This window comes from Ascaphus truei, chromosome 3 (assembly GCF_040206685.1).
Source record: "Ascaphus truei isolate aAscTru1 chromosome 3, aAscTru1.hap1, whole genome shotgun sequence".
In the NCBI taxonomy this organism is placed as follows: domain Eukaryota; kingdom Metazoa; phylum Chordata; class Amphibia; order Anura; family Ascaphidae; genus Ascaphus; species Ascaphus truei.
In genome coordinates, this window is record NC_134485.1 from 330,585,810 (window position 1) to 330,607,919 (window position 22,110).

Here is a 22,110-nt window from a genome sequence, read left to right on the forward strand (position 1 = left end):
ACTGGCATTGGATTGGTAGAGGTAATTGAGTAAACACCAATTTAACTTTCTCGCATATCATACATCTCTCAATCGCCGATATCCCAAGTGCAAGCCCTCGCTGAGAATGTAGTCGTAATTTCAATGGATTTATCTAGTTTCCAATTAACACCTTATAGGATTAATGTAAATTACAGTTGACAAAGAATATTATGCTCAATAATCCAATTACTCAAAGTGTAAAAATACTTTTTCACATTGAGTAAAACTACATTTGTCATTTACAAACTTGGTTTCACTTTTTATAGAATAAAATGATTCTCTTCCATTCTCATTTATACACCATGATTATGGCATACAGTACATCTTTCTAATATATAATCCAAAGAGCTTTTTCCCCAATGTTTGATAAATACATCACTTTTTTTTAAATCGGCACCAGGCTTTTTTAAGACACTGACAGCTCTATAAACCTAGCATTTTACAGTTGAATGTTGAGCAAAGATTACCTTTACCTGCCAGTTCTAAGAAAGTTCTGTTCTTCATGACTGTGTAGAGGCATATACCGTAAAAAGATTTGTTTTATCTGAGTGTATCCAAGATATACAGTATTGTTTACTATTTCCAGTACCTGCAAGGGTAAATTATTCAAAGTTGACTATATATTATATCCTCCACCTCCACCATCTCAGCTGCTGTTAGTTATATTGGTTACAGGATTTCTATCCTTGCCTTCATCACCTATCTATCCATTGATAAAGTTACCAGGCTCTGTATCCCTGCTTCTATTACATCTGTCATCCTTTCCTACAGTAAAGTCTATCTCTAGAACCAGTATAATAACCACTCCCAGCTCTGTAGCCCCATATATACCTACTAGCAATGTATGTATATATATCTTATCGCAATGTATGTATATCTTTATTTGTATAGTGCCACCCATGTACATAGTGCTTTACGGAGTAATATACGTGACATCATAGGAATAAACGCTTCAGACATAAAAGTAAACATTAGGAAAACAAGTACCTGCCCCGAAGAGCTTAGTCTAAGAAATGACCGGCTTTTACTTCTCCTAAGGCTGCGTCCATACAGCCTTCGACCGTGCGTGACATCACCCGCGTGAAGCGGTTGCGTTTTGTGGACAAGGTAGACGCTCATTGGGCGAACTGCTCACGTGACCTGCCCGTCGCACCGAGGAATCAACTTTAACTGATTCCTCGCGCACCACGCGCCCCCTCCTGCTGTCGCCCGTGTCGTCTATTGGCGCGATTTAAGAGAATGTGATTACGCTGTGCACGCACATCTCTGCGCGGTCTTACGCAGCTTGGACGCCGCCTAAGAAGGAAACCGTCTTAGTGGTGCAAGACATTTTCTTCTACCAGATATTATCTTGGAAGTGAAATGACAACCATACTATTTACCCAGATAGAAGCAATATTTTTAAATATACAAGAACAAACAAAAAAAAAATCTTCAACAATTTAATAAGCGATGTTTACATTACAAGTGTAACATTATAAGATAGACTATCTCAAAGTAAAGAAAAAAATTACTGCTGGGCACTTGGTACAATGATAGGTTTGGAGTATGCCAAACCGAAACAGTGCATCAAAACCCAGTTACACAGGATAGTCAGAATCTGACATGCAGCAATTGATTTGAATGAATAAAAAAGTATTCCTTTGCAAAGACTTTAAACATTAGTTAAGTGAGCATTGTAGCATCTTCTTTGATACATAACAGTATGAGATGGACTTGCTTGAAGAAACAATATCAGTAGAATTGTAACCCATTACATGAGTATGCTTATATAGTAATGCGATGGTTAAATGAGTAGTCACTGACTTCCTTTCTTTGCAGAGAGAACCGCAGCAGGCGTGCTCCAATCCAGACAGAAGCAGGGCAATGTAGTTTTGAACCAATATTTATTGGCACATAGAGTAATATATAAAAACACACTAACACGTTTCGCGCCCGGTGGTGCTTTGTCCACTCTGTGCCAATAAATATTTTTTCAAAACTACATTGCCTGACCCTGTGAAGTTCTTCATGTCTGTGCGCTGCCATTCGTCTCCGCTTCTTCCCTGCTGGGCACTTAGGGATAGGGTCACTAAGCTTTATTAAATTAGAGCAAATAATACTACAATAGTTTTCCGGAGTTAATGCCTTATTCAATAACATAATTATATGCAGAAATAACTACCGCAATTGAGCATAGGGGAAACTTCATTACGTGACATCATTCCCGATAACCGTTCACAAAATAAACTCGTATGAAAGAGAGAGAGAGAGAGAGACCTGCTCAAACTTATTGGTACATTGGCTGACTGGATGGGTGCTCACAGGGATATTAACTGAACCAAACTACTGTATATACATTAGGTCCCTATTGAAGCACTCAAGAACCTCTAAATAAAACTTGGCATATACAATAATGAGTATATAACTAAAACGGTGCAGGAAACCAAATAGAAAGGGTTAAAAAAAGAGATTTCTATTTCTCAACTGGAGATGACCTCTGCTCTTGTAATAGTGAGGGACCACTATATCAGGATGTTATGTGGTTAACTTGAAATAAAGTTATTCTGGACCCAGGGTCATGTCTAGTGGACCCAGATAGCTTCAACTCAGCCCCCTTTCCAAAGCACAGCAAGTGTTATATTTTCTTCACTTTATTAGGAAAGGAGCAGTATATACAGGCACTTGTGGATGTGATGGTGTTGTGAAAGTGCTTCTCTATAGGTGCTTCGTAGTTAAGGGCAGGTGAAAAAGATAGGGCCTTGCCAGTGGAGAGTAACAAGAAAACGTACTCACTCAGCCAGTGTAGGAAGGAAAAGGAAGTGTTAGGGAATCTGGGTAATAGCAATAGTCTGAGGACAGACCAACTATCAGCAAGACAGGGGGAGGGCAAAATAGCCCATTCTGACACAAGATCTCAGAGGTTGCTGTAGCAACTCACTGGGCTACATTCTCAGAGGCAGAAAAAGGGCAACATAATGATACATCACACAGGCACGGTGTGTGTGTGTGTGGAACAAATGCATGCAGCTGAACTTGAGCTGACAAGCAAAAGGGGGGTCAAACAGAAATATGATTCTTGTTCCATGACAAAAGTGCTAAACAATGTTAACATTGGAATGGAAGAATTACCCCCTTCTCACTTCTCCCTCCCCTTCCTCAGTCACACACACTCTTCCCCCTCCCTGTCACACACACTTCCTCCTCCCTGTAACACACTCTTCCCCCTGACTGTCACACTCCCTCTTCCGTCACACACTTCCCCCTCCCTGTCACATCCCTCCTCCTCCGTCACACACACACACACTTCCCCCTCCCTGTCGCACACGCTCGTCCCCCTCCGTCACACTTTTCTTCCTCCCTGTCTTACACTCTCTTCCCTGTCTCCTCCTCCTATTCTTTCTCCCCTTCATCATTCCTCATACTCTCTCTTCCTCCCTGTCTCACAGACTCTTCCTCATCACAGATCCCCCCACCACCACCTCTCTCCAGTTCACAGCTGCTTCCACCTCTGCTTGACCTCACCCCTAGGCTCCTGATACCTCCTGAATGGCTGCTGCTAGGTAATGCAGCCAATTAGGATGGAGGAAACATCCCAGCCGCCTAGCAACAGCCCTGCTCGGGGAAATCCCCCACTGGGTTAGCAAACACCGCGCCCTAGGCAAACTAGGTGGCTGCCGCCCCCAAATTTTGCAGCCGCCTAGTGGTTAAACCAGCCCTGCCCCCCAAAGTGGCACATCTCTTGCACTTTGCAGTACTGTAAAGTGGCACTCATTTGCTTGAATGATGGGTGTCCCCACCTCCATTGGAATCCTTAGGCAGGGTGCCCTCTTGCATGAGAGATTACACCCTATCACCATTGACCGAACCAAGGAGATTCTTGCACCCTAGTAATTCTAAGATGATACTCGAAGCAGGGGCGTAGCTATAGACCAGGCAAAGCCCGGGGCCCGCTCTCTTCCCCTCCCTCCTGTTGGCGGCTCATTGCGGGGCCTGAGATGCAGGAAGGAAACACAGCGGAAACCCCTTCCTCTGCATGCGGGTGAGGCCTGGGTTAGGGGGTGGGGCCCTGAAATGCAGTAGGAAGGACAGAGAGGAAATTCCTTCCTCTGCAGAGTCTCTGTAGGTGGAGCCTAGGTCAGGAGGCGGGGCTTCAAGTAGTGCAGCATGGAGCTGGAGCTGCGGCCTGAGAGACAGGCTTTGAAAAGTGAGAGGGAGGGGAAGGGTTATATCACGGGTAAAAACAGACAGGAAAAGGAAAGGATACAGGAAGGAAGAGACACAGAAAAAATTAAGTACGAGAGCAGAGAGACATTAGGGGGCCATGAAATTTTTTTTTGTCCGGGGGCCCGCACATGTCTAGCTACGCCACTGACTCCAAGTTCCTTACTTAAGGGACCTCCTTTGGAATACCTGTTCATCCACTCTTGTGGGTGGAACATGCTCAGAGCCATATAGAGGGGCCCTATCTTTAGGAGTGGCACTTACCTAGCTGGAAAACAACAAAGTGACCCCAATACTAAAAGAAGTAGTTACAGACTAACGGGACTTAGATTATGTACAACGAGATACCCCATTTGGTCTGCTCCTGGGATCTGAACCTAGAATGTTCCATCCCATTTTTATATACCACTAGTGACATCACTGGTCACTATTACCACTAGGAGAGGGGTATGACATTTTAGTTAGTAACATTATTTAATGACACCTAGAAGGTGGCTGTTGCTATGTTCTAACTAGTCATCCTATGATATGTGATGGATAGAGGCAAAACACTGTGGCTATACCTGCAGTTAGCACCTTATGGCCCTTAAGTTAGTAGTATTCCCAGAGTCCTACATACATATTAAGCTCTTTGTAACCCTTAGTTGCCCAAGAGTAGGTGGCTACTAAGGGGCTAATATATTAAATGTTGAATAAAATTGATTCAGTTAATTTTTATAATTTATTATAGGCAGTCTCTTTCTTGTATGTCATATCTAACGCTTAGGTAGGACTTAAATAATGTGACATTATTTCCCTAGCTCTATCCTTAATTGAATTTAGGGCATATGGTATGCATTTAATTTATGCTCATTTGTATATCCTTTTCATTAACGTCATTGTAAATAATGCTATGGTATTTGTTGGAATTAAACTGGGTTGTAATGATGGTATAAACTTACGTTAAAGTCACGTTAAATAGGTTACCGGAGTTTAGGGAAACTGAACCATAAAATGAATTCTACTTTCCTTAGTCTGCATGCTGTCCTCCTTCCATCGGCTCCCTTTGCCTCTGCACAGCTCCTTCCGTCCAGTGAGACTTTTCCCAAATATATGGTACAGAGGTACACTATCTCTAATGCTTTAGTTTTCTTTTCACTACCTGTTGGATTCGTATGACAAGTACCTGTCCCAAGAACTTTGTCATTCTTTTCACTAAATTTTTTCCCACCAACTTTTCTGTAAAAAACATTCCGTGGAAAAGATTCTCATATTCGGTGAATTTCACATTGTTCCAGTGAATCTACCTTATCGAGGTATAATGCCTCTACAATTAATACTGTATGTGTAGAGCTGAAAGCATTCCTGACAAACGCAAGGTGGCTTCACAACATATTGAATAGGGGCTTTAATAAATGGGTATAGGTAAGAGAGAAAATTAAAGTCTCCAAACTACAACACTGGAATAGTAATATAATAGTAATTCATATAATATGGCGGGCATAAGCTCATAGGGGTCCATGTCAAAATGGATGAGAAGTAAAGAGTGACACACTGCTCATTTGCATGTCGTTATCCAGAATCCCTTGCTGCAGTGGAAGCACTGTTTGCTCAGCAATAATGGGGAAACACAGGGTTGCAGACCTGTCTGAGACATGCAAATGCACCATAAGTGGTATTTTTATTTACTGGAAAAGTAATAAATTGTAAACACATTTTGAATTGTAAAAAATCCACTACGTTCAAATTTTTCTTTTTTTACACAAGTGCTACATCCAACAGATAATGTGGTAAAGAATCCCCCCCCCCTCCCCCACCGCCCCCTACTCTCTGCCTAAAGAATTCTGCATTTTGGAGGTCTGCCCACACATGGCAGTAAAGGTCAGACCTCAACCCCCCTGCTGCCTACGCAAAACACCAGACTCTGTAGAGCCCAGACCATTCTTTGCCAGACAGATTTAGAGCAGCAAGGAGGTTTATTCATGTGGGTTAAGAATTCATATTAAAGCATTCCTTAAACTAACTTCATCCTTGCTGGATGCAATTCACAATGTTGCGAGTCCTTAGTCAGTGGAGAGACTCAACCATATAGTTTTGGACATAACCACATTCTGAACTTTAAACCGATGATGCTCTTTGCAATGTGAGTATTATATAGTAAGGAGGTGAAATGAGCTAAAATAAAGAATTGGATTGCAGCTTCAAACAATGCCCAATACAAGTCTTTTGTTAACATCATATAGCCGGTGTGTGTAAAGGTCTATTGTGCATAACAAATGAAATTATGCCAGAGGTGCTCCTTTTCCAGGAGTATATGGTGGATTGGTGGTAGGTGTGGAAAGGGCAATTGTAGATAGAGTTAAGGCACACTGTGTTACTCCAGCCAATATGGAGCTATACTGCCCTGGATGTTTAATGGGTCCGCATCTGTACATGATATCATATCCTCTATGGCATTGAATAGATCCATGAGTTCTTCCTCATCGGGCTTCATGCTGGTGTGGGTGCACAGGAGAGAGGAAAAAGGGTTGAAGCAGTTAGATGAGACATGCAGAAAGTCCAAGGCTAAATTAAGAAGCCAACTCGGCCGTTTGTGCATTGCTTATTTAGTGTTCAATTAATAAATCGATGAAGAAAACAGGTGCGCAAATCTCATCAGAACATAGAAGAGAGGATATGAAGACACCAAAATAGTGCAATAATGTCAAACAACAATATGACACGTGGAATATGTGAGTGCGAATTTTATAGAATCTTCAACATTTGATCATATTGTTGTTTGACATTATTGCACTATTTTGGTGTCTTCATTTCCTCTCTTCTATGTCCTGATGAGATTTGCGCACCTGTTTTCTTCATCGATTGCTGGTTGGATTTGGTCTGAGTCCTGTATCGGGAGCTGCACTCTTTAAGGACAGTATATAAATTGTTTATTGCTAATTTTGTTTAAAGTGGTGTTATTTGCTCTTAATTTTTTGTATCACTATAATTCAATTAATAAATAGAGGGTTTCATAGGAATTTACATCTTTGTATATAAGAATGCGAAACATCAGGCTGATATTGATGTTTTGTATGTTCTACCTCTATACTGTAGCCAACTATGTACTTATACCCATATTGTACCTATACACCAATTGAGGGATTTGTGGGGCAGTTTACAAGGGTGTGTATATAACGTAATGTTACAATGCCATTGGCCATAGTGTCAACTGCTGTGTATAAATGTGAGGCTTGATAGGGAAGTTTTTAGGAGTGTGTATGGAGGGGGATCTTACATAGCCATTAACCTACAGTGTATCAGTTCTGTCGATGAATGACAGGCCTGACAGGGCAAGTGTGGAACAACTATACGGTTACATACAGATATTCCTTTTCAACTTACTCAATACAGTTTGGCAACATGGGGCTGTGGTTTGGCAATGGCTGCTCCCGAGGCAGGTTCTGAGGTCCTGGTATGCGTAGATCTTGATGAATGTCTACAGGTTCAGACTTCTGTAAATTATCAGCTCCCATGACACCATGTTGGGGAGACAGACCCCTGGAAAAGAACACAGTGAACAATAAATGTTTTCTTACCTATCTTTAACAACATCAATGTAGAGTTTACATGCCTTCTTATTGGAGATGGGTGGGAATGAATAGTTGACATTTAATATGTGATAAGGCTTCTTTATTACATTCAGTTAGAAACTCAAATCACCTGAATCACTGTAATACTTTCCTAATTTTACCTTATAACTAAGAGAAAACCACCACTCGTCATTTTCAGCATATTGGACCCATATTTAAAAATAAAAGGTTAGTATGCCAGCAGTGATAGAAAAGTCACTTGACTGATTATGCAGGAGAGAGCTGCTGCAGGTAAATTTTGATGGGTTGCAGGGATCACAATTAATTTTTGGGACCACTGATTTTTAAAGTTTAAAACAAAACTCAAACCTTCATCTTCTAAGGCAGTGGTTCCCAATTCCAGTCCTCAATTAACCCTAACATGTCAGGTTTTAAGTATATCCCTGCTTCTGCACATTTTATTTATTTATAAAATGTTTTACCAGGAAGTAATACATTGAGAGTTACCTCTCCTTTTCAAGTATGTCCTGGGCATAGAATTAAGACAAATAATACATGGTTACAAATACAGTTACATAAATGAACAGGGTATACATTATATACAAGACATTGCATGCACAGTTAAAGAAAACATATATTATAGGCTTATGTAACAGTTACAGACCAGATAAAAATGTGAGATAGCTTTAGTTTTGAAAGAACTTAAACTGGTGGTGGATGTGAGTCTCCGGTAGATTGTTCCAGTTTTGGGGTGCACGGTAAGAGAAGGAGGAGCGGCCGGATACTTTGCAGAACCTTGGGATCATGAACAGTCTTTTGGAGTCTGATCTCAGATGATAAGTGCTGCATATGGTAGGGGTGAGGAGCTTGTTCAAATAGATGGGTAGCTTGCCCATAAAGAATTTGAAGGCAAGACAGGAAAGGTGAACTTTGCACCTAGACAAAAGTGATGACCTATCTAGTTATTTGAGCATGTGGATCAATCAGTGGCTTAGTCATTTTGATTGAGCCACCTCTCCTGAAGCAGGGATATCCTTAAAACCTGACCTGCTGGGGGTTCTTGAGAGACTTGGATTGGAGGATTGGAAACCACTGCTCTAAGGAACCAAAGGACATGAGCACCTATTTCTCACCTTATGTCATGGTTGTATAAAGCAGGGGAAGTCTGCACAGGATTGTGAGCTATAGTTAACAAGGTAGATTTTGTCATGGCTTTAAGAAGAAGGAAATACATTTAGATATGACTTAGACACAGAATTCCCCAATGTGATCAGCAAGAAAGGGTGATTGAAAACTGGATACCTATAAAAACAATGTGTAGTGGGAAGAACACCACTAGAATGTGCTGGTGAATTTTCTGAATGCCTTTAAATTAATCTCGGAGTAGCTAATCATTAAGAAGTGGGTCGAATCCAAGTGGATGGACAGTGTTTGAATCCCATTGTCAGCTCTTCTTTTAACCATGGGAAGTCACTGTATCACCCTGTGCCCAGGCACTAAAATAAGGCCTAGATGCACAACACTCCATTAAGCCACTTAAATTGATGGTAATCTACAGTAAATGAACATCACATTAATAGTAACACCGTATACACAAAGGCCAATAACATACAGTAACGTTAAACCATGTTCTCTCATTAAGAGCATAGCGTTAACTATAACAGACGTTAATAAGATGGAGATATGCCAATCGTAGCATCCCCTATCCATTAAGTCCTTCAAAGGTTAACGCAGGGACTTAATGTTATTAAAGTCATGGCTAAACTTGGCATTACTCCAATTCAAACACTGAAATAAGCCTTTTGCAATGCATTGTAGGGCGTAACGCCACAGTCAGACATGATTTAATTAACCTAGCATTATTTCCCTCTCCTCTTTCTGTACACCAGAAAAAGCCCTATTTCAGGGTCTGGATACGAATATTGCCCAGACTTGGATAAATAAAAAAAATAAAAAATAACACAATATTATCCTGCAATAAAGTGACCTTTAGTAGGGGCATTGTTTTTGCATGTATATACAGTACTGAAATGTTGCAGCACTCACTGACTATTTAGAAGAAATGTAAAAGGGATACCACAATTTGAGAGGAGGGAACAACAACAAAAAGGGGGGGGGGGGGCGATGTATGTAGTGGGTGGGTAACCAGGGGGGCAACATTTCGGGGTGAAAACCCCTTACTCAGGCCCGTTCTCTCAAGTCTCTCCCTAATAGTCTTAGGCCTCGGGCATGGTCAGCACTTATGCGCTGACCCGTGCTGAGGTGTGCGGCTGCTCGGCACTGAGCCCCTGCAGTCGCAATGAGAGCGGCTTTAGCAGGGGCTCGCGCACGCTTCCGCACGCCTGCGGAAGCATGTGTCTTAACAAATGTTACGTTTCAGAGCTGGCCGGAGCGCAGGGCCGGTCACGTGAGCGGTTCGCCCAATGAGCTCCGTGACGTCACTGGCCCGCCCCCAGACACGCCCATGGACGGCGCGCACTCTGGCCAGGGAATGCACCGCTTTACCTGAGCCTCAGCGCGCCTCCGCACGGGCGAATTGTCTATGGACTAATCCTTATAATATCATGCCTAAGGGGAGGATGGATAGTAGGGCATGAGAGCTGCACCTGGGCCTCTGACCCCCAAATCCACTTGCTCCAGGAGCACCAACCATGACCTCGGCCTAGTACTTCCAGTGCCCTGGCCGTACCTCCCCCAGCCCCTGCTGGTAGCTTAACCCCTGCAGCCCCAGCGACATCATGGGTGCAGGTGACAGCTGCAGGCACTAACCCCAGCAACAACAACACCAGGTGGACACCACAAAGTCACTCTGGGCCACTACCTCCACCCAACCTCCACCAGCTGCCCCTGAACATTCTACCCAAGAGTCACAAGTAGAGGGTACGATGGACCCCCCCCCCCCAGTGAAAACACCAGAGTGGGGGCCCATCATAAGGCTGAGGAGATTTAACTCCCGCAGGGAAGGGCGGGAGTTATGAGATACTCAACCAAGAGGGGGCTCAGTGAGAAGGAGTCCTCTGGAGCTCCTGGAAAGTACCCACTACTGGCAGAGAAATATGAAGGTGCAGTTGGCCGTCGAGAGCTGGAAGGATGCCTCACTCATTCTCCACTCTCTCATGGAATATATGAGGGCCAACCACAGGGCCAAAAACAATGGGTGCCTTGACCATGTACGCGCCTGGAAGTTTTACCACTTGTTGCAAGCCCACGAGGCTTCTCAGGATTCAGCATCCTGAGCGCCTGTGGGAAGCACAAGTTAAACTCCTGACTACCAATGACTTTGAGCATCGGTACGCTTAATGTGAATGGTTGTTCTCAGGACGGGTTTTGCAGGTTCCAGGTACTCTCCTTTTTACAGAATGGGAGGGTATTCTGTGAGCTTCCTGCAAGAAACCCATACCATTCCTGAGGCTGAAGCCAGCTGGCATCTGGAGTGGCGAAGCAGGGTCTTCTTCAACCATCTTATGGCGTAATCTAGTGCATGGGTGCGCAAAGTTTTGATCCTGCGCCCCCCTGCTTGCTCAACTCCTGCTCGGCTCTGGCATCAAATGATGTTGCGGGGTAACATACCCTCGCGGCGTCATTTGACGCTGTTACCATGGTGACGTGTCACCGAAGATCAGGTAGGAGAAGCTGCAGGGGCCTTGTGTGGTCCCCCAGGCACTTAATTTAAGTGCCTTGGGGGAGTGCGCGGGACCTCTGTAGCTGCCGCACCCCCCCTGGAAAGTCTCCCCTCCACTTTGCGCACCATTGATCTAGTGGAGTGGTGACCCTGTTCTCAGAGTTCTTTCAGCCAGAGCTATTGCTTGCCAAAGCAGTTGTTCCAGACCATCTGTTGCATATCAGGGTCCGGCACGAGGATTGCACGTTCACTTTCTTGAACATGTATGCTCCTGCCACCAGACCCTTGAGAATGCAGTTCTTTGTCAGACTGTCTGAATACCTGGAGACAGTCAACATGGATGAGTGTGTGGTTCTTGTGGGTGATTTCAACTGCACCCTCGAGGCTCTGGACCGGGATGGTTCAGCGCGAGAACATCCCGGGGCACCCACTGAGTTCACCTATATTAGGGTGTGCTGTGAACAGTTGTCCTGGTCCCAAATCAACAGGCTGTATGTATCAAACCACAGCCTGTCGTGAACCCAGTCCAGTGCCATTAGACTCAAGCTGTTCTCAGACCACAATTGTGCGAGCGTGACAGTGGCGCTACTACCAGCAGTGCCATCAGCTGTCTATTGGCACTTTAACAATACATTGTTAGAGGACAAGGGGTTCGCGATGTCAGTACGGGAGTTTTGAATGGCCTGGAGAGGTTGCAGGGCGAACTTTGCCACATTAGAGCAGTGGTGGGACATGGGCAAGGTTCGCCTGCGCCTTGTGTGCCAGGTGCTATCAGACAATACTGAGATCGAGGCACTAAGGGGGGGAAGCGCTCGATTTCGAAAAGTGACTGCATCAGGGACCAATACCTGCAGAGTGCTGAACGCCTCTGCAGAGTGTCTGGTAAAGATTAATTGGTCCCTGATAACATCTTTTGGCATTTGGTTTGGGAGTACATCAAGGATGCCACCTGTCCGGGCAACTTTACGCACTGGTCATTGAGCCATTCCTCTCCCTACTGAGGAAGTAGCTCACTGGACTGGTGCTGCAGGAGTCCGACATGTGGGTAGTCCACTTAGCCTATGCTAATGATGTGTTTCTCGTGACCCAGGACCTAGTTGATCTGGAGCGGGTTACAAGCGTGCCAAGACGTCTATACACTGGCCTCTGCAGTTCTGATCAACTGGTTGAAGGGTTCCTGCTTTTTGGTTGGTCCCTTACAGGTAGACTCCTTGCCCCCTACATTTTATAATATCTCATGCATGGGAGAGCGATATTCTCAAGTATCTGGGAGTCTACCTGTCTGCTGCAGAGAACCCGGCCCTAGAAAACTTAAGTGATCTTGCAGAATGGGTCATCGCTCATCTGAGGTGGTGGGCGTATCTATCAAAATTGCTTTCCCTCAGGGGAAGGACACTGGTGATCAATCAGCTTGTGGCCAGTCAACTGTGGAACTGGCTAATAGCCATGGGTCCAACCCTGGAATTAGTCAGCAAAATCCAGGGGATGTTGCTGGACTTTCTCTAGAGAGTAGTGTTTATCCACTTCCAGATAGACACTTTGGGCCTCCAATACCTGCAGAGATATCAATTCGTAGATTCGTCTCCACAGTGGTACCAGCTTGCAACCAGATTTTTTTGCCAGCTGCGTGAGATGGGGTATGACTGGCAATTGTTTATAATCAAGCCCAAGGGGATAGGTAGAGACCTCTCGGTGCTGCCGGCATACTACTGGTACTTACTAAGGGCCTGGAGCCAAGTCCAGGAAAGGCGGTGGTGGAAGTGTATTTCCACGCCAAGCCTCTGCTATTTAATCCGGCAGTGGGTGCTCGGATGTTGGATTCGTCCCTATATCCGAGACCAAGTAATCATGGCGCGAGTGACAGGAGTCGGGGAACTCCTGGACTACTCGCCGTCTGATCCGGGAGTTTAAAAATGCAATTTCCCTCAACTCACGCACCCTCATGGAGGCGTTATTGCAGACCGGAGAGCCTTGCCCACATTTCACCCCCAGCTCTCCGGATATTTGCGTGGGACAAAAGCCACGGCAACCCCATCAGGCTCCCCTCATCCCCAACCTCACCAGGTTAGATTACATGTAACAGGCATGTTTCCGCAGCATGCCGAGAAAAGGGCTGTACACTCTTGTCCTCCACACAGTGCACTGTGTGGGCTCTGTGCCTAGACTCACACAAATACCCGAAGTGACGTCACGTGTTCATCACTCTAAGGCGCATTTTGCCAATCAGCTTCATCAGGGTAGAAACACAGTATTTTATATATAAATCGTAATTTTCCAATGTTTTCATTGTATAATCAATCTTCAACAGGGATACCATTTTCTTATATTGTAAAGTAACGGACACTTTTTTTTAGTAGAGGTACTGAGTGAAAAAGGCATGCCCCAACATCTACTGCTGAAAATAAGAAATGAAAATAAAAAAATATCACAAGTGCTATTAAATCCTAAGCTTATTTAATGTATGTTATATGGAAAGTGTGAATTTCTTAAAAAAACATGTCGAAAAAAATTGTATTCAACAGTATTGTGCTCTTATGATGTTCCTTAAATGTTTTGTAAGCCACCACACAGGGGATGCTATTAATGCTTGCTTCCCTGGTTGAGATTGCAGTGGAGCCATCTCCTCTTTACATCAATGAGTGCCGGTTCTTACCAGGTGATTGCTACTACAAGCCTGTCTTCTGCAACCCTAAGGCCTTGATTATACCCGATCCGTGAGAGTGCGTGCACGCCCTTGTGATGTGACTAGGGCGATGTGCACGCCCGAAACCTGCACTGCAGGCAGGAGGAAACCGGAGGCGTGGCCGTGAGCGGATCACCCTCATTGGCTGAACCGCTCACGCGCCAAAAGCAAAGATGAAAATCTGTTTGGGAGAAGCTTGCGCGGTCGCTCTGCAGCGCTCGTGCCACGCATGAACTGTAGGTAACTGCATTAGGTTACATTCATTTGTTCCTGCGGCGCACGCATCGCGCCCGGCTCCCGCTGGTATATGCACGGCCTAAGGTAGTGCCATGCAACTTTTTTTTTTAGCCGTAACCCCTAAATTAAAATGTCTACTACGCGAGCACTCCCCCACCCGCAGCCCTGAAAACAGTAAGGATTAACTCTGCGAGGGTCCCTGCTTCTGAATGGGGCCCCCGCAGTGTTAATCTTCTTACTGAAACTACAGAAACTAATTTGCACTATGGCATGAGCAGCCTGTCTCTCTCTGTCTCAGAAGCAGCAATCAGAAGCAGTCTCTCTGGCTCTGTTCAGCCAGCCTGGATGACGTCGTAGATGCCCAAATATGGATGTGTGAATATGCATATGCCCATATTCGGGCATCTACGGCATCATCCAGTTGACAGGAGGCGGAGAGACTGATTCTGACTGCTTCTGGCTGCTGTGACAGAGAGAGATGGGGCGCTGCTGCTGCTCTAGTGCAAGTATGTTTCTGTAGCTTCAGTCAGAAGACTAACGTTGTGGGGCTCCCATTCAGAAGCAGGGACCCCGTAAAGATAATCCTCTAATGTTTTGGTGACCTTCAGAAATGTGCCAATGACCCCAAAGGGGGTCGCACACCACTGCCCAAGTAGATAAAAATTGCTCTATCAGGAATGTACACCTGGCTAATTGTCCTGCGAGCGAGCATGAAGTATGCGTAGAGTATAGCGCACACTGCCAGCACCATATAAAAATCAATAAATATATCTATAAAACATATGTGTACATTTATGCTTAACTACGACTATATATAAATAAAAGATAACATGTCTGCTGAATAAAGGGATTATATACTAAAACCCTACAAGGCTTCTCGTCCTGCAAAAGGGCACCATTTGAAACTCACCAGTGGTATCCGGGCACTGATGGCACCAATGAATCGTCTGGTATTGTATCTTGGCTTGGGCAGAATGGGGAGCTGGCAGCCGATGGTGAGCGGAAGTTGGGAGACCTGGAATGAAGACAAATACAAACACTCTACTCACAACGCACCATAAACCAAATATGCACAAGTAAAAAAGGTCTGGATTGCGAGACTGAGGAGAAAGATAGAGGAGACCAGGAATTAAAGACAGGTGATATGAAGAGAGATGCAGGGGTGAGGGGATCTGGATGGACTAAAGAGGAAACAGATATACTATCTCTCATTCTACTCTCGTCGATTTAACAAACATGGCGTTCTTTCACTGGGAAATACAAATCTATCTCTTTTTTCTCTTTGCAAGAAAAACAATATATTTCTTTAGAAAAATGCTTGCAGGTTTATAGTGTGCAAATCGATAAGTAGAGTGAATTATATTACAAGGAGAAGCCATGAAAAGCGAAACAGTTATCTACCCTTCCACCGACGGGGATGGGACTGGGTAGAGGCAGAAGTGCTAATGCACCATAGGGGTCTGTCTATGGCCTGTGTCCCTCGCAGTCTGATTCAGGAGTTTAAAGATGCCACTTCACTCACGCACTCTCATGGAGGGGTTATTGCAGACTGGAGAGCCCCGCCCACCTTTCACCCCCAGTTCTCCGGATATTTGCGTGGGACAAATGCCACAGCAACCCCCTCAATCTCCTCTCATCCCCAACCTCAACAGGTTGGAGGACAAGTCCCAGGCATGTTTCCGCGGCATGCCGAGGAAAGGGCTGTACTCTCTTGTGCTCCATACAGTGCACTGGGTGGGCTCTGTGCCTAGACTCAGTACAAACACCCGTGGGGACGTCACGCTTTCATCACCCTAACGCTCATTTTGCAAGATCGGTTTTATCTGGGTAGAAGCACAGAGTCCACACAGAGCGTGGCAGTCCTGCAGGATTCCTAGAATGGCTATAAGAAGGAAGAGTATACCAATGGACCATTCATACAGATTATTGGTGATTGAGAGGTTTTCTTCACCTAACATTTAGTGCAATTGTTACCTTCTGTCCAGTAGTTCATTTCCTCTACTAGACCTCTACATAATATATTATTTCTATTGGTATACTTAAAATACAATCAACCAATCAGTAGGGTCAGGCTACTATGTTTAGTATATACTCCATCCCATCCGCCGCCTATTTTAATAGGGCCAAGTATTTTGATTTAGGATTATTTGTGGTTTTCTGTAATCTTTTGGTTGGTCCTATCACTTTTATTTGTGGCTTCTACAGTGCAGCACTAAATACTTTCTTTCTCTAGTTTTTCTTCTATGCATTACCAAGTCCTTAGTAGCACAACACCACATCTAGTAATATCTAGTAATATATATATATATATATATATATATATATATATATATATATATATATATATATATATCTTAATTTTCCAATGTTTTGATTGTATAATCAATCTTCAAAAGCGATAACATTTTCTTATATTGTAAAGTGACTGCCACTTTTTTAAGTAGAAGTACTGAGTGAAAAAGGCATGCACCAACATCTACTGCTGAAAATAAGAAATTAAATTTTTTTTTTTTATCACAGGTGCCTTTAAATCCTAAGTTTATTTAATGTATGTTATATGGAAAGTGTACATTTCTTAAAAAACATGTCGAAAAAAATTGTATTCAACATTATGGTGCTCTTATGATGTTCCCTAAATGTTTTGTAATCCACCACACAGGGGATGCTATTAATGCTTGCTTCCTTGGTTGAGATTGCAGTGGTGAACACGATCGGAACCTAAGTGGAGCCCTCTCCTCTTTACATCAATGACTGCCGATTCTGACCAGGTGATTGCTACTACAAGTCTGTCTTCTGCAACCCTAAGGCAGTGCCGTGCAACTTTTATTTTAGCCGCAATCCCTAAATTAAAATGTCCACTATGCCAGCACTCCCCCACCCGCAGCCCTGAAACAGTATGGATTAACTCTGCGAGGGTCCCTGCCTCTGAATGGGCCCCCGCTGTGTTAATCTTCTTACTGAAACTACAGAAACTAATTTGCACTATGGCATGAGCAGCCTGTCTCTCTCTGTCTCAGAAGCAGCATTGAGAAGCAGTCTCTCCTGCTCTGTTCAGTCAACCTGGATGACGTGTAGATGCCCGAATATGGATATGGCTAAACACGAACTTGCGTGTACTGATCTGTGTGACTGGTTGATTTCAAGTGCTGGTTGTAGTGTGCAGTTAGAACCAGAAGGAAAGTGAAGTGCTGTGTATACTAGTGTATACTAACAGGGGTGGCTGAATTTGGGGAGTGTGCAGTGGGTTAATTTATTTTCAGAGTGTGTGGTAATTGAAAGCCTGTAACTTTTTTTTCTTCGCCTGCCTGAGCCCAGCAGTGTGTGTGGTTAGTTGATTGCTAACCAAACACACCAGGTTGTGGGTGTGGTTAGTTGATTTCTAAACTAACACACCTGGTGGGTGTCCCTATTTAAACTAATTCTGAGCTTGCGTGTACTGATCTGTGTGACAGGTTGATTTCAAGTGCTGGTTGTATTAAGTGTGCAGTTAGAACCAGAAGGAGTTTGAACAAGGAAGGGGTTAAACAAGGTATAGTAATATAGTGTAGTACAGTTTATTGTTAGTACTTATAAACTTCATAGTTGCAATAATGAGCAGGATTGAGATTGCCACTCAATGCACATCTTGCCACACGTATGTACACTTGGAGCAGCTGTTCCAAGGAGCATACCGCTGTGAGAAGTGTGAGCAGGTGGTCTCATTAGAGTCAGTGATTGCTGATCTGAAGAGGAAACTTGCAATATTGAGGGACATTGACAATCTTGAAAGGAGTTTAGTGCTCACTGAGCAGGCCCTTGCTTCGACCAGTGGTGCAGATGGTGGCGCTGTTAGTGAGGAGCAGGTAAATAGCTGGGTAACAGTTAGAAGAGGAAGAGGCAGGCCAGTTCTGAGCTGACCCATCCCAATAGATTTGCTATATTGAGTGAAGATATTGGGAGTGTGGGGGCAGAAATGGCAAGGCTGGGGGAGACTGATTCTCTAGCAGCCAGGGGAATAGTTCCTCCAGCACAGAGGGGACTCAGGATGCTCAGATACTTAGAAAGGTTGTGGTGGTAGGGGATTCCATTATAAAAAACCCCCAATAATATTCCATTATTAGAAAGGTAGATAGGGCAATCTGTTGCCATGACTGCATGAACCGAACAGTTTGTTGTCTCCCGGGTGCGTGGGTTCGGCACATTGCAGATCGGGTAGACAGATTGTTGGGGAGGGGGGGGGGGGCTGGGAGTGACCGGGCTGTCTTGGTACACGTTGGCACCAATGACAAAGTTAGAGAAAGATGGAGGGTCGAAAAAATTATTTCAGGGATCTAGGCCAAAAGCTTAAGGCAAGGACCTCCAAAGTAGTATTTTCTGAAATACTACCAGTGTCATGCGCTACCCCAGGGAGACAGTCAGAGATTAGGGAGGTTAATGCATGACTAAGAAAGTGGTGAAAGAAGGAGAGTTTGGGTTTTTTAGAGCACTGGGATTCCTTTTCTGAGAGGTGCAATCTTTATGCTAGGGACAGATTGCACCTCAATGAAGAGTGATCTTCTGTGCTAGGGGGGAGAATGTTAAAAAGGTTGGAGGAGATTTTAAACAAAGATGGAGGGGGTGGGGAATGAAACAGATAAACTAAATAGCATAGATGAGGAAATAGGATTGGTGGAATGAAATTCATGACTGGGTAGTTAATTAGAAGGGTTATTCCCTTTTTCGGAAGGATCAAGCAAATGGAAGAGGAGGTGAAGTATGCTTATATGTTAAAGCAGATCTAAAACCTATTATAAGTGTAGCCTAGTGCCCCTGGATATAGCCTTTCCACTGCCTCAACACTATAAGTCCTGATAGGAATAGGAAATGTTGGGGTTAAACTCCTGCAGTTGCAGCCTGGATGGTTACAATGTTGCCATATCCAGGCCTAACCGGCAGTTTGGAGTGTCATACCTGGGGAGGGTACTGACTGGGTCACATGCAGATGGTGTAATGCCTGTCAATACCTGGACCTGCCCAGTTATGAGGCAGGGTTACAAGCCCCTCCCCAGGATATAAAAGCAGGAATCCCACCAAATTGTGTGGTGATTGTTGGTGTGTGTCTCCCCTCCCTCAGTGGAGTGGGATTAATTCCCTTTGCCTCATCAGGGGGTGAAGGAATTGAGGAGGGACTCTTGGGGCCTCAAGCCCCTGCGGTCTGCTCAAGGGAATGTGGAGGATGACCATCTGTCGGCTGAATAAAGATCCAGTTGTACCAACAATACTGTGTGTTATTTGGAGAAGAGAGTTGCCTGTGTGGACTATTGTGCCTCTGCCAGGATCCTCATGGGATGGAGGCACTGCACCCTAAGGAGTAAAAGCCTGTCCTGTTGCTGCTCCCATACACCATCTGCGGAGCCCTCAGACCTGTAAGACTGCAGATGAGCTAACAGCACCAGAGTACACCCATGTAGTAGCCAGATCTCCGGTGTGATGGTGAAGGGGTACCCAGGCCATTAATAAAGGTATTTGGCCCAGCTGGGTGTCCCTGAACGAGATTGGGAATTGTAGAATGTCAGCTCTGCAACCCAACCAGGGTAATAATACTTCAAATGTATTCAAAATGCCTGTGTCTCTCCCCCCAGGGATAAGGGGCGAGATTAATACCATGTATCAACTGTATAAGCCATGTAATAGGGTCCCCTGAGTCATAGTGGGTAAATATAAAGTGTCAGCTCTGCAGCCCAATTGTGGCATGTAACTGTACTGTTCCAAGAGTGCTGGCCAGCGGAGATCTGCAAGGTGTGAGTCTCAGGGGTGATTTTATGGTAAAATGTTGTCAGGGTGTGTTTGGGTAGAAGGGGGCCAATGTTGCGGGTATCCAGAAACGCACTCAGGAATCTCTCCAGATTCCTGAGGACATGAGTAACACAGACCACCGGATAAAATCCTCCCTAGAACGCAGTTTGCAGCTCACCGCCAAATCCCCCTGCTTCAGCACAAACCAGAGCACTAAGACCGGGCAGGGGACTGGGTTACAGTACAGATCCTGGGATATGCCCGAATTCCAGAACCCAGTGAGGGGTTCTGTACCTTTCTCACCAGATATAAGGTGGAGAGAGCGGTAGGGGTTAAATTAAAATGTAGAGGGTCAGCTCTGCAGCCCACTGCTGGCTGCAAGCCTGTAAATTTGTTAGAATTGTCTGTGTGTCTCCCACCGGGATAAGGTGGCAAGGATCATATCATGTTTTAAATGTATGGGTTATTGTAACAATGTTTTTCTGAATAAGGGGAAAAGAAAATGGTTTTTAACAATCCCCAAGGGTTATATTTTTATTACGGTAAGGAAGTTATTTAGTATGGATAAAAATCCATTTGCATAGGGAGCTACTCCACCTACCAGCTTCAAAGGCCAGGAGATGATGGTGTTAACCATTGGGGTAGCCAGGATATGGACGTGTTAAACCTTTTGTAAGCAAAGAGAGATGAAGGAAGAGAATCTCAATAAGCATCCTGGCAAATGGCAGACTTTCAGGCGCTGAGCAGCATGGGGCAAGCATGACAAATGGGTAAACATGGCATTTATCGAAAATGCTCAGTTGCTATACTGAAGCTCTCTGCCAGGTTCTGTAGAGACTGGCAGAACTCTGCTATAGGTGGGATGATTGGCTCCCACACAAAAGATTGGCTACACATGATATAGGTAGGCCTTTGGTGTTTTTAAAAAGTCTGGTGTTTTTAAAAAGTCCTGTGCAGCCAGTCAGAAGTTAGTTCCATCATGTAACAAGATTCATCTGAGCTACAGCATGTGGTGCAAAGGTAATAACATCATAACTAAGGATTGCACCCTGCTTCAAAAGTTCGTTAGAACTAAGGATTGGAGAACTAATCTTGCAAGGACAGAACAAAAATATTCCTTTCGGCGGAGAAACAGGGGCTGCAAGCAGCGCCCCTAGCCAAGGACGGTTACATGGCTCTTTTTGTGCAGCAACACCGCTTATGGGAATTGATGCCTAGAGAATTGATTTCTTTGGATTTCGTTCCGTGGACATTTTATTTTGTTTTGCCCCATTCCAGTAAGTGTTTATTCGTGTTATTTTGTAAATCATGCTGTGTCTCATTCTCGTGTAAATAAATCACAATTTATTTTATCTCACGCTTTGTTCAATCAAAGGATCCAGGTATTTTAGTATTAAAAGCATTGATCTCCCGTGACATCCGGTAATGGGGGAGAACAGGTGCTACATAAGGGAAGATGTTTATGAAGGGAATGATGAAAATGTAGAGACCTTGATTAGCAGTGGAGGTAAAATATTGCAAAAGGGCAATCAAATTAGCAAAAATGGATAATGAAAAAAGCATTGGAATAGAAACTAAGATAAACCCTAAAATGTTCTGTAAGTACCTTAATAACAAAAAAATGAGAAAAGAAAATATAGGACCCTTTCAGTGTGAGATGGGCAGGCAGATTATTGGGACTTTCGTTTACTTCACTGATCACTGGGGGGCCCGTTGTGGACCTACGGCGTGTTGAGGTGACGTCAGAGTCCTGGCCTGTGAGTGTGGCGAGTCAGAAACTTTGCTGTTCCTTTACGGGCTTTGAGCTGAAACGGATCAGGAGAGATTTGTTTCCATTTGTCTCTTCAATATAACCTTTATTGGGTACTGTGTTACGGACAATACTTGCTAGCGTTGTTTGACTACCCCTGCTGCTATTTAATATACTGGATCAGGAGCAGTGTATGCTGAAGGAGCTCCACAAAGCAAGTCTCCATCTTCCAGAGTGGTAACATGTACCCTAAACATGCCCTGCTTATATGATTAGTCTTTCTTGTACG

At 44.3% G+C, this 22,110-nt stretch overlaps 1 protein-coding gene across 8 annotated transcripts in view; it reads right to left on the reverse strand.

The window, feature by feature from the left end:
* Nucleotides 1-1,447: 1,447 nt before the first annotated feature.
* The window catches only part of STAT6 (signal transducer and activator of transcription 6), a 206,826-nt gene continuing 186,163 nt past the window's right edge, over nucleotides 1,448-22,110 (reverse strand). For all 8 annotated transcript variants that reach the window (XM_075591487.1, XM_075591486.1, XM_075591488.1 and 5 more), the window contains 3 exons: nucleotides 15,228-15,332; nucleotides 7,588-7,743; nucleotides 1,448-6,698 (listed from right to left, as the gene is read on the reverse strand). In XM_075591487.1, the coding sequence (XP_075447602.1) occupies nucleotides 6,578-6,698; nucleotides 7,588-7,743; nucleotides 15,228-15,332 (382 nt within the window). In that variant the 3' untranslated portion in view covers nucleotides 1,448-6,577. The remainder of the gene's footprint in view (nucleotides 6,699-7,587; nucleotides 7,744-15,227; nucleotides 15,333-22,110) is intronic.